We start from the raw sequence: 16,110 nt of genomic DNA, 5'->3' as shown, positions 1-16,110 counted from the left end.
CACCTTAATCAATCAGTCAATCGATCAATCCAAATAGCGAGGAACGGTAACTACAGCAGATGTATTTGAATTACTCGGAAGGAGCAGCTGGAACTAATCAGGGGGAAAAGTGTAGAGGGGAAGCATCAAGTCTGTTTTAATTAATTAAACATAAGTGTGTATTAGCTGTTGTAGTACTTCGCCTTTGATCACAAATTACTCTATTAATATGTGACTAATGTGATCAAAGTCATAACCATAATCAAATATCGTTGAATAGAAATATAATGGATATCAACTTACGCCTTATAATTATATATTATTAGAATAATTTGTGGTCAAACCATAGATCAAAGGAAAGCTAATACACCCCGTTATTATTGGACGGAGGTAATACTGCTTTATGTGGTCAAATGAAGGGATACATGGATGCATGTACGCAATGTCTGACCGTTTGTCGCTGTGTGATTTGGTGCAAACTTTACGCCACGCGCATTTATTACAGTAGTAATCCACAAGCTAAGCATACAAGAGATTCTGCATCTGATGACGACCCCCGTTGATTTCCATTCTTTATCATTAACCGGTTGCTAATGTCTCAAGACAATCAGCAGGAACTGATGAGAACATTTTAATTTTATAAATGTTCCTTGATCAGTAAGAAAGGACAGAGAGCAGCTACATGTCTGTCTAGATCACGTATTATGTCTTGGATCTTCGTGATATAGCACGGCACATGCAACGGCCTGCATATGTAAGCGATCTAGGTAGCAGATTAACAGTTGGATAATTGGAGTAGATAGCTGATGACGTCGCTTTATATATGTCTCATGTATGTTTTTTTCTGCCCACATGGATTGTTATATATGTTCGTTTAGGTTATTATTACGGTGTGGATCCCCGCAAACAGTAATAACTAGGTGATGTTTTTTTTTTGCTTTATATATCTTCGCTTTATATATGGATTGCAAACAGTAATAACTAGGTGATCCCCGCGCGTTGCCGCGGAAAGTTCTAGATGCACATCTGGATATGACGTTAGGAACACATGATAATAATATGGTTAAATGCAAAAGAAATATAAATATTGTAGGACAAAATGATTTTATCATTCATAACACCTATGGAGCAAAACAATAGGAATAATTTTGATGTACATGAACATCAAAATATGTGTGTTTGCAGATCTTAAAAAGATTGATAATGTCATGAAAATATGTGTATTTGGCGAAATATTTATATAGAACGTTAAGTTGACAATCCTAAGTATCAAAATATGACATTCAAAAAGACCACCAAAATGGATTCCTAGTGATTTACAACACATGATGTGGATGGTGATGTGGAGACTATGCATGCGTATGATGTAGACATCTTATATGTCAAGCTTGCAAACAAAAATAGTGAAGATCAACTTTATAGATATTATAGATTTAAGACGTTTTCTCCATTCACATAAATTAATAAATGCGTGGAAAGCAATGGTACGAAAAAGAACCCCGCAACAAAGTCTCGATATTTAGCTGTCACAGAAAAAGTCTCGATAAATTAAATCGAATGGACGCAGAGAACAAGTCAGTCAAACAGAAACTCGCGTCAAAACTCAAAAAAGTCTCTCCGCGTGTACTAGTTACAAGACTTGTCCGTAGAAATAAAAGTTCAGACTTGTTGCAAGAAAAAAAAAAGGCATATTCGCATCAAAGGAAAAAAAAATAACCCGCCCAAAACTCGGCATATTCCCCGGCCAGCCCACGGCTGCATCTGCCGTCGGCTTCGCTTAGCGGGCCTGGAAGGAAAGCCGAGCAACCGAAGTAGTTAGTTAGTAATTGGGCCGGAAAAGGCCCAGCAGAAACTAGGCTGCCTTCTTTGTCAAAAAAAAAAGAGAAAGCGAGAGAGATCACGGGATGTCGCCGGGCAGCCACACGCCCCCCGGCGCCGACGAGGATGAGCATCGTGTGACGCTCCTCGCTCCAAGATAAGCCCCCCACCCACGTCCCGCCACGTGGCACACAGCCCCCCCCTTTACTTACTTATCCCCCCTCTTCATCCATCCCCTAGCTCATCCTCCTTCTTCTTCCTCACACCACACAAGCAAGCAAGCAAGCTCTCAGCTCTCAGCAGCAATGGCGACCGCCCTGAGCAGCCTCCGCGCGCCCTTCTCCCTCTTCACATCCGCCGCCCCCGCGCCGTCCCCAATCGTCGCCCCATCCCGCGTGGCGCTTCCCCTGACGCCGTCGGCGAGGGCCATCCGGCTCCGTGCTCAGGCGACGTACAAGGTGAAGCTGGTGACGCCGGAGGGGGAGGTGGAGATGGAGGTCCCCGACGACGTGTACATCCTTGACCACTTCGAGGAAGAAGGGATCGACCTGCCCTACTCGTGCAGGGCCGGGTCGTGCTCGTCGTGCGCCGGCAAGGTGATCTCCGGCGAGGTGGACCAGTCGGACCAGAGCTTCCTCGACGACGACCAGATGGAGGCCGGGTGGGTGCTCACCTGCCACGCATACCCCAAGTCCGACCTCGTCATCGAGACGCACAAGGAAGAAGAGCTCACCGCCTAAGTTTTTAGTCTTCAGCTTTTGCAAGAGTGTCTGATGATATCATAATCTCTCTAAGCTCCATGGATCTTATCGTGCATCGATTTGGTTGCTGCTGTGCGAGCGAGCTTGAATGAAATGCTCAAGTAATATTATGTGTTCCTCTTTTTTGTACTACCCCTGCCTGAGATCGATCCATACGGTCAAATTACTGCTGCTGCTGCTAGTATTTATGTACGTACTGAAATTAATGGATTTGATGGTTGAGCCAGCAGGTGTGTGATGTGTCTCTGCAATGATGGTATTTTTACTAGCTACGAAGTAGTGATGCGAGTTAGTGATGCGAGTTCAATTTTCTCTTGGTACAATGAGCTTATCCCCTCTTCTTTTTTCAGAAAAAAAACATGGCTTTTTCTACATCGTTCCGAACCCCTCGCATGCTTCCCGCTACAATTTTTCCTAGATTGATTGGCAACCCTCCCGCACGGTTTACCCTAGTTCTATCGGCACCCACCACACGTTTTTTTTTATGAATCGATTGGCATCCCGCATGGTTTCCCTAGATTGATCAGTGCTCCTTAAGGTTTTCTTCGCATATCTCTCGACCCGTCGACTTACGCCACATGCATCCCCGCCGCGGACCCTTTCCCCTTGCACGTGCTGCTAGGGTTAGCGCCGGCCACTACTCCTCCATTATGCCCAGCCTGCCATTTCTCCTAGGCCTTGTGGACATGTTCTGGACACAATCTACCCAGTGCCAGCAATGATTGGTGCTGCTTCTCGCTTAAGGTAGGAGCATCGTGATTCCGAGGCATTTCATGTTCATTGAAAGGCTTGCTCAATTTAAAGTCCTTGTGCAACTAAGAGGAGGAGAGACCAATCGCTTCCACCTCAATGTTTTTTTATTGTTTCTGATCTAGACGTCAAACCTTGTGCCCAATGTACTCCTTTGTTTCTCATCCAATCGCCACGATGGACTGATTGCTCGCTAAAAACAACTGCATAATTCTCTGTATGAAATTAGACTCACTCGGTCGACTGATCGCTCTCGCTAACACCGGTCGAAACAATATTTCTGGTTAGAAGATTTTTACAGAACAGTGTATGAGATCTGTGGCTTCACTCAACTGATCCAAAATGCGGTGGCCACCATGCATCCCCATTGGCCGGCCGGCCATCCATCGCTCCCCCGCAGGATACATCGCATGGCCTACACATGCCCTTGTCCCTAGCTTGTGTTGCTAGGGTTAGCGCCACCCACTGCTCCTCCATGACGTCCGTCCTGCCATTTCTCCCCGGCCTCATCGACATGTTCTTGACATGATATGCCTAGTGCCATCGCCAGCGGTGATTGGTGGAGCCTTACTTCTCACGAAAGGTGAGCTGCACTGAAGGTCGGAGCATTGTAATTTTAAGGCATTTCATGTTCATTGTTCCCGAGCGAAGGATTCCATGACCTGCTCAATTTAAAGTCCATTTGCGTGACCAAGAGGAGGAGAGACCGCTGACTGTCTACTAAGGCGATCTTTGCTCACACTCTCGGCACGATCGCTTCCATCTCGAGTTTTTTTGTCTGTTTTTGATGTGAATGTGAAACCTGGTGTACTTCTTGGCTTCTCGTCCGGTCACACATGACGGACTGATCGCTAAAATCATTGTGATTTTTTTTCTTTTCTGACTGAAATTTAGACTCACTCGATCGACTGATCGCTATCGCTAAAACCAGTCGCGAAATATTTATAGATAGAAGAATTTACAGCATATCAGGTTCTCTAGCTTGACTCAAACCAAAATGTGACGGCCGCCGTGCATCGATCAAAATCGCATTGGATACATCGCATGGCCTCCACACGCCCTCGTGGATCGACGTCCATCCCTTCATCGTGTGGCCGTGGTCGCTCCGAGCTTAAGGATAAGCCTGAGCACCTGCAGGGGCCACGTGGCACCCTCTAGGACATCCTCTGCTTCTTCTTCTTCATCATCCCCTCCAGTCCAGCTAGAGCTTACTGCATACACTCTCCAACACCATCCTCCTCCTCGCAAGAAAGCTTACACAGCTGCAATAATGGCGACCACCGCGCTGAGCAGCCTCTCCCTCTTCACAGCCGCCCCTCCACCTTCCTCGGCCGTCTCGTCCCGTGTGGTGCTCCCGCTGACGGCGCCGTCGGCGAGGGGCATGAGGCTTCGTGCGCAGGCGACGTACAAGGTGAAGCTGGTGACGCCGGAGGGGGAGGTGGATCTGGAGGTCCCCGACGACGTGTACATCCTGGACCACGCCGAGGAAGAAGGCATCGACCTGCCCTACTCGTGCCGGGCTGGTTCCTGCTCGTCGTGCGCCGGCAAGGTGGTCTCCGGCGAGGTGGACCAGTCGGACCAGAGCTTCCTGGACGACGACCAGGTCGCCGCCGGGTGGGTGCTCACCTGCGCCGCCTACCCGCAGTCGGACCTCGTCATCGAGACCCACAAGGAAGAGGAGCTCACCGCCTGAAAACTGAATCCCTCGGCTCGATTTATGATCCTTTAATTGGTTGATTCTCCGTCGGTTTCGTGCTTGCTTGCTTGCAACTGCGTGCGCTGCTTACATGCCGTGCTATCTTTGAAGAACTAGTCTAGTGTTTAGGAGATGTAATTGTTAATTAGCGGTTGATGTTGTGGCCGATCCCTTCCAAGTAGCGTTCATTTTCTCAAAGACTCAAAGTCACTGGTAAAGAGAGACAATTGGCTTCATGTAATGGTGGTCAGCATAATGCATGCATACTCTGAAAACACCTAGAATCGTGCAACATAACGGCTTTGTGCAGTAGCAAATAGTACCCGTGCGTTGCCACGGCTTATCACGAAAATTCACCTTTATCATCATCCATCTGATGTTCCAATTTAGCAAGCATGGAATAATCTGAGACCATCATTTCACCAGGGACCGTTAACATCATGCATTCATTTGCTAAACTGATGGATAAAATTGAAGGTCAAAAGTATACAACCTGAAAAATAGAACTGCAATCCGCTGCTGTCAGATCAAATCGGAACAGAACACATATTTTCACTCGGTTCACTGGGCACAAGTGCATTTCTAAAACCAGAGAGGCATGGGAAATCAAGGACGGCACAAATACATACATCCCCACCAATTGACATATTTAAGATGAACTAATATTATTCAAGATGAAGGTTCATACTCTTATTATCATCCATTACAATTAACAAGTACTACCACATATTCTAGACCAAAATAGTAACAACATAGGTGACTACAGAGGAAGCTTCGCCAGGAGGATAAAGGCTTCACCCATAGCCAAAATAATGAATCAGTGGTTTGATTCCGAAAAATTTGGGAGAGGAAAAAAACCTCACATGAGGTAATAGGAAATTTTCGGCCGACAAATACGGCATACACCAACACCAACAATCTACAATGAATAGGTATTCTACAACTCTCACAGCAGTCAGACCTATCCCTAATAACATACTCCCTCCGATCCATATTAATTGTCTCAAATTTGCCTAAATATGGATGTATCTATGCCTAACAAGCGTCTAGATACATGTAATATTTTGACAATTAATATGGATTAGAGGGAGTATACTATAGGAAAACAATGCAAAAATGACTCATGGTACACAGGTACAGCACAATCTTGAGAAGCAGGCAAGGCGACTCATGGTACAACACAATCTTGAGAAGCAGGCAAGGCCCTGCAAATGCACAGTTAGACAGATCATATCTTCTCTCTTTCTTTGGGCATAGATGTTGCTCCACAATTTCGCACTCTAGTCCCATAACAAATTTGACTTCACTGCAACCGCATACTAAAAATACAACCAATCCTCTTCCTCAAAGTACACAAAAACTTACCACAAAAACTTCTCTCTTGAACTCGGTGGCTAGGCACTCGATGGCAATATCATCACCAAACGCAGCTGCGTGGCCATCCCCATTCACGTCGATGGTCAGTAAGCCCTCCTCTGTGTACTGCAGGGTGTTTACGTCATGCTCATCCTCAGCAGAACCGGAAATGGCCATGTACTTGGCCCAACTATCTCCGTCGTTCACAGCGATACATCTCTCCTTGTAGATTGTCACAGCTGCCATTTCCCTGCAAAGTGGCAAACGTAAATATGATAAGCGCATAAGCTTAGTCTCAATGTCTCTCATACATGAAAGTTCCAGAAATATAAATAGGGGCATGGTCTCATACATGAAAGTTCCACAACAGGCAACAAGCCTGAATTGTCTCAAACATCAAAGCTACAGGAATAGAAATAGGCACATAGTCTCATATATGCAAGAATTAAACTTTCAAAGTTCCGAGGCACATACTCTCAAGGTCGTGAAGAACCATAGCAACAAACTAATGATATTGGAATTGGAAGGTCGAATCTGTCACTGCAGCACTAAACACATTGCAAACCAAATACAACTATAAAAAATATAGCAATTTCAATCTCTAATCTGTAAATCCCTATGACATTTTGACAGATCACTGTAACCAAATAATCACATGAAAATTGGAACATTGGATTCAAAATTCACAGGAGGAGGGACTCGAAATCATAAGATAAATTCACAGGAGGAGGGTGTCTTGCTGTACTGAAGCCGGGCAGGAGTCGGGCGTGAGCGACTGTGTGAGTGGCGGCCAGACGCGGAGGATGGAGTTGCAGAACGGAGCGCTTGAGGCGGGCGGGCAGCAACGATGGCCGCCGGCGGGATGCTAGCGGCGGGCGCGGCGGTGGCCAGGGGGCACGGAATCGAGCGGCGGGCCGGCAGCTTAGTGGCGGCGGTGCTGCAGTAGTGGTGGGCAGCACCGGGCAGCGGCCGGAGGAAGAGGTGCATGGGCATCCAAAATTAGCAAACCATCCAATTACCATCACCACCAATCTAGTAGTCATAAGATAAATTAAATCAACGATATTGTGACCAAGGTAGCGGACTTCCTGATTTTTAACCATGAGCATGAAGCAAGCAAATTTACAACGTAAGTATAATAGTGCCCATTTGCGCACCAACAGGAAGCCAGAGTTGAAAGGGAGCCGGGAGCAATTAAGAGAGGCGAGCACGCACCTCTCCTGATCGGCGTTGTCCCCAATCTGGGTCTTAGACGACCTTCCCGTCGACCTAGAGGCTGCGGGTGGCGAACTCGACCTCGCTGGTGGGCTTGGACTCGAGGCAGGACTCGTTCTCGGTGAACCGCGACAGCAGGTTAGACTTGCCGACGCCGGAGTCCCCGAGCGCCTCATCGCGGCACTCACGGCGGCCGTCTTCTTGCCCTCGGAATCATGCAACTTGGCCTACGTCACGATAGGCGGGTTGTTTTGCGGCGTTGATTGATCCGTTATTTTTGGTAAGCGCACGAAAGAAAGGGAATCACTCTTGCCTGCCGGTCGAAGGGGTAACGAGGGATTCGTTCGTGCGAGGAGGAGGAGGACGTACTATGAACTAACGTAAGTGAGAATTAAGTAATAAGTAAAGATGCATGCTTCTCAAACGCCATTTGCAACGTACGTCAGAAATCTCAAATGCAATGACCTTACACACTACAAAGCCGTGTGAGGCGTTGTCTTAGTGATTTGACCTGGCGCCGAGGAATCCGGCTCGGGAAGTCACTCTCCCTCCGCTTACATCTAGGTTTGGTCTAAGTGAAAAATATTAAACTTTGATCAGTTTTTTTGAAAATGTATCAACATTTATGTCATACATTGTTGATATTTTTCAACATTTAATGTAGATCAAACCTAAAAGAATTGACTTAGGACAAACTAGAAGTAGAAGTACTGATGAAGAGAGAAAGTATGAGCTAGATCGGGTGACCACGGATCCATTCTCCTCAACCGGCATGCCTTCTGACATGATTAATTTACCATGCTTACTTTTGGAGGCATATATACGTGGCAAGCATCCTTATATATACGTGGCATTGCCTAGCCGACACGTGACAAAGGCACGGCCACGTGTCTGTCGATAACCGGCGTGGCAGGACGCATGCAAATTAAAAGTGGCCACGTCACCGAGCAACGTGTCGCCCCCAGCGCAAACAATGCATATCCTCCGACCTCTCCACACACACACAGCAGGGAACAGATCATATATACACCCTGCTGCAGTGTAGTGCAGCCGAGCATCAGCAGAGCATATATACTCGTACAAGCAAGCAAGCAAAGTCAAGTATAATGGCGAGCGATAGCAGGAGATCGCCGATGGAAGGGCAAGTTCCGGGGTACGGCAAGACGGTGGAGAGGGAGAAGAAGATGGAGCACGGGCGGGCGCAGGCCCGGCTAAGCGACGACGACATGCTCAGGACGGGCTACGTCGGCGAGACGCCGCTCGAAGGCGGCAAGATCGCCGACTCCGAACCCGTCGACCTCTTCAACGTCCAGCCTCAGCAGCAGCAGCAGGCAATCCGAGGGGAAGAAGAAGATGAAGGGGATGAGAAGGAGCCGTCGGCGCCGAGAGGAGTGCAGCCGGCCAAGCAGGGGATGCACGGCGGCCGTCAGCTAGGCCGCCAGTAGCTTTTTATGTGTCTGTCCACCGCCGTTGTATGGTACCACTAGCTAGCTAGTACTACTCGTGCTGTAATAAAGACCACAGGCCGCCGCCGACTACACGGCCGGCCGGCCGGACAGCCTACGTCCTGCCTGAACTGAGCTCCATGTCGATCTCAGCTGAACCATCGTCAAACTATTCAGACTGTGGATCTGGTTCCCAAGTTTTACATGTTCCCGTTTTTGTCAAATTTTTACTTGTTCACGTCCTGTGCAGCACTGTACTATCCAGAATTTTGTGCAGTAGCTCCTCCAGCAGCTAAGAAAAGCTACGGACAGCAGATTTCCTAAAATCATACAAAAAAGACAAAAAAAATCTATCGTGTAGTTGGCTCTTTCCTATGTAAACCCAGCTACTGTTGGTTAATACTAACACGTATACCTCCCATGTTTCCAGAACCGCGCATGCATGAAAACCTTAGCTGCCTTATTGTCACAAACCACCAAGACCTGCTTCCATATTGGAAAAGTTTCTTCAGTTAACTACTCCCTCCAGTTAACTACTCCCTCCGATCCTAAAATCCTAAATTTTTAAGAATATCCTAAATTTTTAAGAACAGATAGAAAATACCTAAATTTTTAAGAACAGATAGAAAATACAAGCAGCTTAGCTCTCGCTCTGGAGCCTGGAGGGCACCAGTCACTACTAACCAAACGCCACCACTCCACTCCAACATATAAAAGTGGAGATGCACAACACTCGATTTCATCATACAAAAACCTTACATACCCAGATTGAGTAGTATATCTGTTGAACTAACATCATGCATGCATGGTCCAATCCAAGCCTGAGTTATTCTCATCTTGCAATTCAAACTCTTCTCTATTTATATTATATACAGCAAAAAAAGAAGAAAACATTCCTGACTGCAACTAATGGACGGATCCCCTGTAATTAATTATAACCTGTCAACATAACATAAATAAACTCGTGGTGTGAGAAAACAGTAGCAGAAAATAGCACATGCCTCGAACTCATTTACAGGCTCAACAACAGCCATCTTGCTTCTTCAAGATCATCCCCAGCAAGTAGTTGGTCAGAATTCAAGGTCAACAATTCCATTCTCATCTCTCTTTCTTCCAGGCAGCCCAGCTTTTGCTCAATCGCCATGGTACATGGCCGCCGCAGGCCAGTTCCATGGATCATAAGCTTCCATCCATTAGACTGTCAGTTTTTCTCTTTGAGCAAAACAGGAGGTCTCACAAAGATTTCAGTGGTGAACTTTGTTATAGAGGAATCAGCAACCTGGTAGCGACTGAGCCGATGTTGCAGCAGACAGGCTTGCGTCAGAGTCAGGGCAATGCTGCAGGTAGGCCTGACGAAGCGAACTGGTCGACGCTGAAGCTGACAGGCTCGTTCCCGACTCGCCACCATGCTGAAGCTGGGTCTGCTGCGGTGACTGGGGCACCATGGTGAACAGGCTCGGCCCCGACTCTGTTCGGTGCCTCAGGTAAGGGTACTGCTGCCCTGAAGAGCCAAGATGATGATAGCTTGGAGACCCGTAGCCCGAACGGGGGACATGGGGAGAACCTATGCACGGACCGGAGAATCCGTAACTTGAATTAGGGAGATTATGCAGTGATGTATATCTGATGTCAATCGGCGGAGACAAGTGGCACCCGCTGAGAGAGTTCCCGGATGCAAGGTGCGAAGTGTGAGACCATGGGGATGCGGACATGTTTGCAAGGTCTACATTGCTCCTGCTTGTACTCATGGCAGGCGAATTGGAACGACATCTGCATGGGTTATTACCTCGGGGGATACTGGAGTTCGAGTAGGTGCGGGACATGGACTGCAGTGAAGGATGCCGGCTTATTGGCCTAGGTGGAGATGCAGACACCATCGACTGGAAAGAGGATAAAGCCGTCGATTCGGCAGGCAAGTGAATGGCAGAAGAAAGCAAAGGGGTTGTCTCTGATGCAGGGAGGTTTGGTGTTCCAGCATTTGCATCTCGCTTGCATACAGGGCAGAATGTTCTCCATGAAGTGAGCCACAGGTCCACACAGGCTGCATGGAACTCTGTAAGATGACAAAACAAAATATTAGGGCACAGGTTAATTACAAAGAAAGCATCAGATAGCACAATCAAGTACCTACAGTATGAAAACTGAAAACACACTCCAGTACAAACTGATTGCATAAAAATTGCACAGACAATCGAATCGAGCTCCCAAACCATCAAAGTCCTGTAGTGCTAATTAGAAAATTAGTTGTGATCATTAAATGTGAGAAGAACGTACTGTGTCGACAAGGGAGCACTCTTATCTTTTCACCAACACTGTAGTCCTCCAGGCAAATGGCGCATGTTGACGATGTACAGTTGTCTTCTTGCACTTTTGTAAAAATAAGACTAGGCATTGCCTTCACTAACTGGCTGCTCATTCCATGAAATTCTCGAGCTGCAGGGATTAGAGCCCTATCCCTTCTTATCTGGTGTCTTCTCACAAAGAAACAAGTGGCTAGCACAGCAGACATAGCAAGCAGTGCTGTGAAAGAAATTGCCATGATTGACCAAGCTGCGTTGTCCTGTGTTGATATTATCCACAACTGAGCATCACTTTGACCTGAATATTTCTTCAACACCTCTCCTGAGGCCTTAGAGACGAAGACCGCATATATTCTGATTCCAGATGAGCTTCCAGCCACTATTAACACATCCTAGTTAAATACTGTTTCAAATATGTACACTGAACGGATATTACGGAGAGAGAAAAAACAGCTAATACAAAAATCACGTGTCATGACATTTTTACGCCACACCAAGATTTCTGCTCTAAGTTTAGTCCATATAAGGTTGCTAGTGCTTCTTACAATTTAAATTCTGTGACACTGGATTAGATTTTTGCATCTCCTTTTTATTCCTCTCACCTTTTAGGTACCAAAGCACTAGGAATATAGAAACTTAAATCAAATGCACAGTACATTCTTTTATATGCAGTGATCGTAATTCATCAATCAAAGATATATAAAAGAAATAGAAACAAAAATTGATGTCAAGACCATAAGGAAGACTGAAGGAACATTACTTGAAACAAGCACACCGTTGTCTTTATTATCATATACTATTGCAGCCTTGAATCCGGCATCCTGAGCATTTCTAACTTTATCATCAAATTGGCAGCCACCTCTTATGATCAACGCAAATGGTGATACAGGGCCCTCATCTGGTCTGTTTATCAGAGGACCGCATGCATCTCGAGGTTCCACAGTGTAGATTACACCGTTTACACCCTTGCCTTCCACTGCTGGAGCTGCAAAAGGTTGAAGTGTAAGTTCTTCATAGCACAGATAGATTGGGTCAAGCAGCATCAATTTAGCACCGCACATTGATAAAAATGATTGGAACTGAAATACAGGGACATTGGTTAGTGTATAGCACTCACTAAAGCTTGCCTCGACATCATTGAATGACAAAGTCTTATTATTCGCCATCAGCACCACATTGCAAGCTCCTGGCTGAGCCACGAGGATACAAACTGCACATAACCAGAGAGGAAATAATCTCCCACCTCCTGGACGGATCATCTTGTCAGAGCTCCCTAACAGAAGAGCGAGCACGGATGCACCGATCGAGGACTCTAAACCCCGAGAGCGACTTCTCAAGCACCGATCAGCTAAAAGCCCTGCAATTCCATTTTACAAGATGAGCAACAAATAAAAAACCAGGAGCAGTGTGATTGTGCAGCAGTAGTAAGTACAATATTGAGTTGTAGCACTCAAATGTAATAGCAGATAAAATGAGAAACATAGATGAACAATTGACTGAAGATCTTTCTTTTTTTTTAATTCAGCTTGCTTTCTAACAGTAGGCCTGTTTACCACTGAAAATTGACCTTATCTAGCACCTAAAACCTCGACAAAAGAACACATATGTTTATGCGAAGAAAAGGCACAACCTAGCTCCAAAACTGCGCGGAGAACAAGAGGATTCCTACTAGAATATTAAGAACCTGCAGCTCTGAAATCGCCGCCGAGAAACACTATCAGGGAACAGCAGTTTGCCTAAAAGATGTCACTTTGCAGCTCGAATTTCATCCCCAAAAAAGACAGAAGCTTGAATCTAGTCTTAGCGTCGGCATGTCGCAACACGACTACCAAAAATTCACGGCCCTAAATCCTCCTCCCGCGAACTTAAACCGGTGAAGCCCGAATCGAATCATTTCCAGACCAAAGAAACATGAATCAATCGACGAAAAAAGGGCTTCACCTGGAAATAGGGGAGACGAAGGAAGGAAGGAAGGGAGAGGGTCCGTCGGCGGGATTATTGGGAGCTAGAGCCTAGAGCTGGGGGGCGCGGAGAGGCGGCGCGGGGATGGAGACGTCGGCTGCCATGAGGTAGGGGGGGATTGGGTTAGGGGAAAGGGGGGGAATCGGCCGTGGGATTACCGCAGCGCAAAGGCAGTGGCGAGATTGACGGCGAATTCGACGGAGAGATTGGGGATGGCAATTGCTTTGCAGGATGGATGATGGGGAGCTTCAGATTCGCGCTCCTTGATCCGATTTTCTAGCTTATTTTGGACGATGATGCCATATTACCCGTCGCTGTCCACGGGGATTAATAACTAGGCGTTGATTGTTTGTTTACCGGATGCTGTCAGCATCAGCGGCACCGTCTGGTTGGATCGTGTCCTCACAAGAAACAGCGGGCGATGCTCGTAGAGACATCCGTCGAATCAGCGGCGGCAGCAACAGACTCCGACAGAGACCACCAATTCTTCCAGGTGACTGAACACTGGTATTCCGTTAGTTGTAATAACAAAGCCAGCAAAGCATCGGTCCGGTTCCTTGACAACAGGTGTTCAGGACAGGTGCTCAACTTCTAAAGTGCGGCCTAAAGACTTTTAACCCACCATGTAATCTCAATACAGTTACTAATCATCTTTTGAGAAGTATACTTAGCTAAATATATATCAAGCTCTCCAACGTGTAAACAATTATATAATCCCTCCGTCCTAAAAAAATAACGTGAATTTGTATAGCGGCACTTATTTCGGGACCGAGAAAGTAGTTGTTTGTTTGAGGAAATCAATCAGCTTAAGTGGCCAAGAATTTCATTAATTCTATGAGTGGCTTTTTTTTTAGCCCTGTCCAATCTCTACCAAAGCTTATCATCAAGTTTTCACCGCTATCGTGTTATTTTCAACTTTCATCTATAACTTTTTTTCGATTCCGTAAGAAAGCACGGCCGCTTGTGACCATGAAATTTATACACTTTTGCTTTAGAGGATTACTAACTGAGTGCCCGTGCGTTGCAACGGAGACACCAATATTCCAACGATCACGCTAGTGTCAAATATAGGTTAAGCATGTTCATTCAGCCACTGGATTTTCTTTTTCAAAACATAGTTGACAGACCATTCCATTTTGCTATTATGTAGTAACACACAATCAAACTTCATAATAAATTATAGCACTAAAATATTCAGACTTTGTTTCATGTCCATACTTTGCTACAATGAACAACAACAAATGTACATCCATAAACAATTATTCTTTTTTCCCAACAATTTAGCGAGCTGCTCCTCTGAAAAGAAAAGAAGGGAAAATGCAAATTTCAAAGGGCATTGTAAAACTTCTTTTATAGAAATAGTCTTCGTATAGAGTGAAAGAGAACAAGCATATGACAAATTATAGAAGAGGCGGGTACCCTCTTATCAACATTTGTATCGAAAAAGCAATCAAGAAAACTTGCGCTTCAAAGAAATTTTGGATTCATGGTAAGATACTTGTTTTTTTAAGTCAAAACTCTAACAAGATAGTATAACCTAAGCTTTCTACTACCAAGTTTAAGTGTAGTTCTTGCAACCTCTATATGAAGTCAAAACTCTAACAAGATATGTATCAAACCATCATTTGACTACCTTCCTGCTTTTTTATTATCCACAAGCAAAGAAGATACATATCATCTACAGGAAAGAAAAGAAAATAAGTAGATCTTGGACTCCGGAGATGAGAGTTTGGACGAATCACCTGATGAACAACAGCTGACACCTTTGTTGAGGTGCAAAAAAAAAAAACTGTTAGTGTAATCTAATATGACATGATGAAGGAAAGGACAAGTTACCATCCTCACTAGAGACTCCTTTCGGAAGAAAAAAAAACCGAAAGATTGGATCTGCATTAATTTGTACTCAAACATTAACAACCGTATATGATGTTTCCCTGTACAACAGCTTAATAAGAACACTGATCAACCGATGCAAAATACATCCACATGAATATATATGTCAAGAAGTAAAACAACATGATCAAATATGCCCTTATGAATTATGATTTAGAACATCAAAGATGAATACGTACCAGCAATAAGCAGAAGACCTTCATGAGCAACATTGTCATCCTGGTCCTTGGCACGGGCCCTGAGCAAATAGTCTTCGTATATAAATAGCACAAGCCCCGATCTTGAAATTGAGATAAACTGCAAAGGAAAGCAAGGTCTTGAAATTGAGATGTCTAGCATGATATTATTCTTTTTTATCAAATGAACAAGATTATTTATTTTCGGAAAAAAAGAACATTTAGATAATCATGTTAAGTTCGGTTGTTTGATACTGCAAACTATAAAAGTATACCATGTAGATTTAAAGGTTCTTTAGGAGACAACCAGCATAAGTTTTACAACTAAAAGGAAAATCAATAAATCACAATGAGATGTAACTCAATCACTACATATCTGTTTAAGCACAAGACTGTTTCATAACTCACAAAACAATTCTCGCCAGAGTAAAGTGTTGTATGCCAATAAAAGTTTTACCACCAATAATGTTTCTAAGATGGCTGATAGTTTCAAGTACAGAACGAACCATGGAAAGAGTACTTGAAAGAATAATTGACACAACAACTCCTAAACCCTCACCTAAGTCTTTCCTGGCATGCTCACCTTCTTCTTGGAGCATCATATACTACGCAGAGATCCCTGTTTTTCAAGCTCCTCCTGAACAAAGGAAAAATGGTAAATCACTGAAAACAACACTGTGGCATTGGGAATGTACTTGTAGGTGTTCATGCAAACCAGTGTTTGTAGTTCAATACTGAAGCCAGAAAAGGGCCCAATAA

At 45.1% G+C, this 16,110-nt stretch overlaps 5 protein-coding genes across 6 annotated transcripts; 3 read left to right on the top strand and 2 right to left on the bottom strand.

Moving 5' to 3' along the window:
- Positions 1-2,030: 2,030 nt before the first annotated feature.
- LOC100826777 (ferredoxin) lies at positions 2,031-2,784 on the top strand. Its single transcript, XM_003573215.4, has one exon. The coding sequence runs from the start codon at positions 2,103-2,105 to the stop codon at positions 2,535-2,537; it is 435 nt and encodes a 144-aa protein (XP_003573263.1). The 5' UTR covers positions 2,031-2,102; the 3' UTR covers positions 2,538-2,784.
- Positions 2,785-4,492: 1,708 nt separating this feature from the next.
- On the top strand, positions 4,493-5,296 carry LOC100826463 (ferredoxin). Its single transcript, XM_003573214.4, has one exon. It carries the CDS (start codon positions 4,579-4,581, stop codon positions 4,999-5,001), a length of 423 nt encoding a protein of 140 aa, XP_003573262.1. The 5' UTR covers positions 4,493-4,578; the 3' UTR covers positions 5,002-5,296.
- Positions 5,297-5,834: 538 nt separating this feature from the next.
- LOC112272000 lies at positions 5,835-6,716 on the bottom strand. Its single transcript, XM_024462411.1, has 2 exons — positions 6,370-6,716; positions 5,835-6,209 (listed from the first exon to the last, which is right to left on the bottom strand). The coding sequence occupies exons 1-2, from the start codon at positions 6,712-6,714 to the stop codon at positions 6,126-6,128; spliced, it is 429 nt and encodes a 142-aa protein (XP_024318179.1). The 5' UTR covers positions 6,715-6,716; the 3' UTR covers positions 5,835-6,125.
- A 1,917-nt stretch (positions 6,717-8,633) lies between these two features.
- LOC104583524 lies at positions 8,634-9,258 on the top strand. The gene has a single exon (XM_010235943.2). It carries the CDS (start codon positions 8,682-8,684, stop codon positions 9,018-9,020), a length of 339 nt encoding a protein of 112 aa, XP_010234245.1. The 5' UTR covers positions 8,634-8,681; the 3' UTR covers positions 9,021-9,258.
- Positions 9,259-9,731: 473 nt separating this feature from the next.
- On the bottom strand, positions 9,732-13,604 carry LOC100826153 (receptor homology region, transmembrane domain- and RING domain-containing protein 2). 2 transcript variants are annotated; one of them, XM_010235942.3, is made up of 5 exons: positions 13,262-13,604; positions 12,438-12,677; positions 12,081-12,305; positions 11,295-11,699; positions 9,732-11,073 (listed from the first exon to the last, which is right to left on the bottom strand). In XM_010235942.3, exons 2-5 carry the CDS (start codon positions 12,577-12,579, stop codon positions 10,292-10,294), a joined length of 1,554 nt encoding a protein of 517 aa, XP_010234244.1. In that variant the 5' UTR covers positions 12,580-12,677; positions 13,262-13,604; the 3' UTR covers positions 9,732-10,291. The 2 variants fall into 2 exon arrangements, with proteins under 2 accessions (XP_010234244.1, XP_014756899.1); XM_014901413.2 differs by having other exon boundaries at positions 13,441-13,601.
- Between the last annotated feature and the right edge of the window lie 2,506 nt (positions 13,605-16,110).

Source organism: Brachypodium distachyon, chromosome 3 (assembly GCF_000005505.3).
Source record: "Brachypodium distachyon strain Bd21 chromosome 3, Brachypodium_distachyon_v3.0, whole genome shotgun sequence".
NCBI classification, from domain to species: Eukaryota; Viridiplantae; Streptophyta; class Magnoliopsida; order Poales; family Poaceae; genus Brachypodium; species Brachypodium distachyon.
This window is presented reverse-complemented; position numbering and strand designations above follow the sequence as displayed.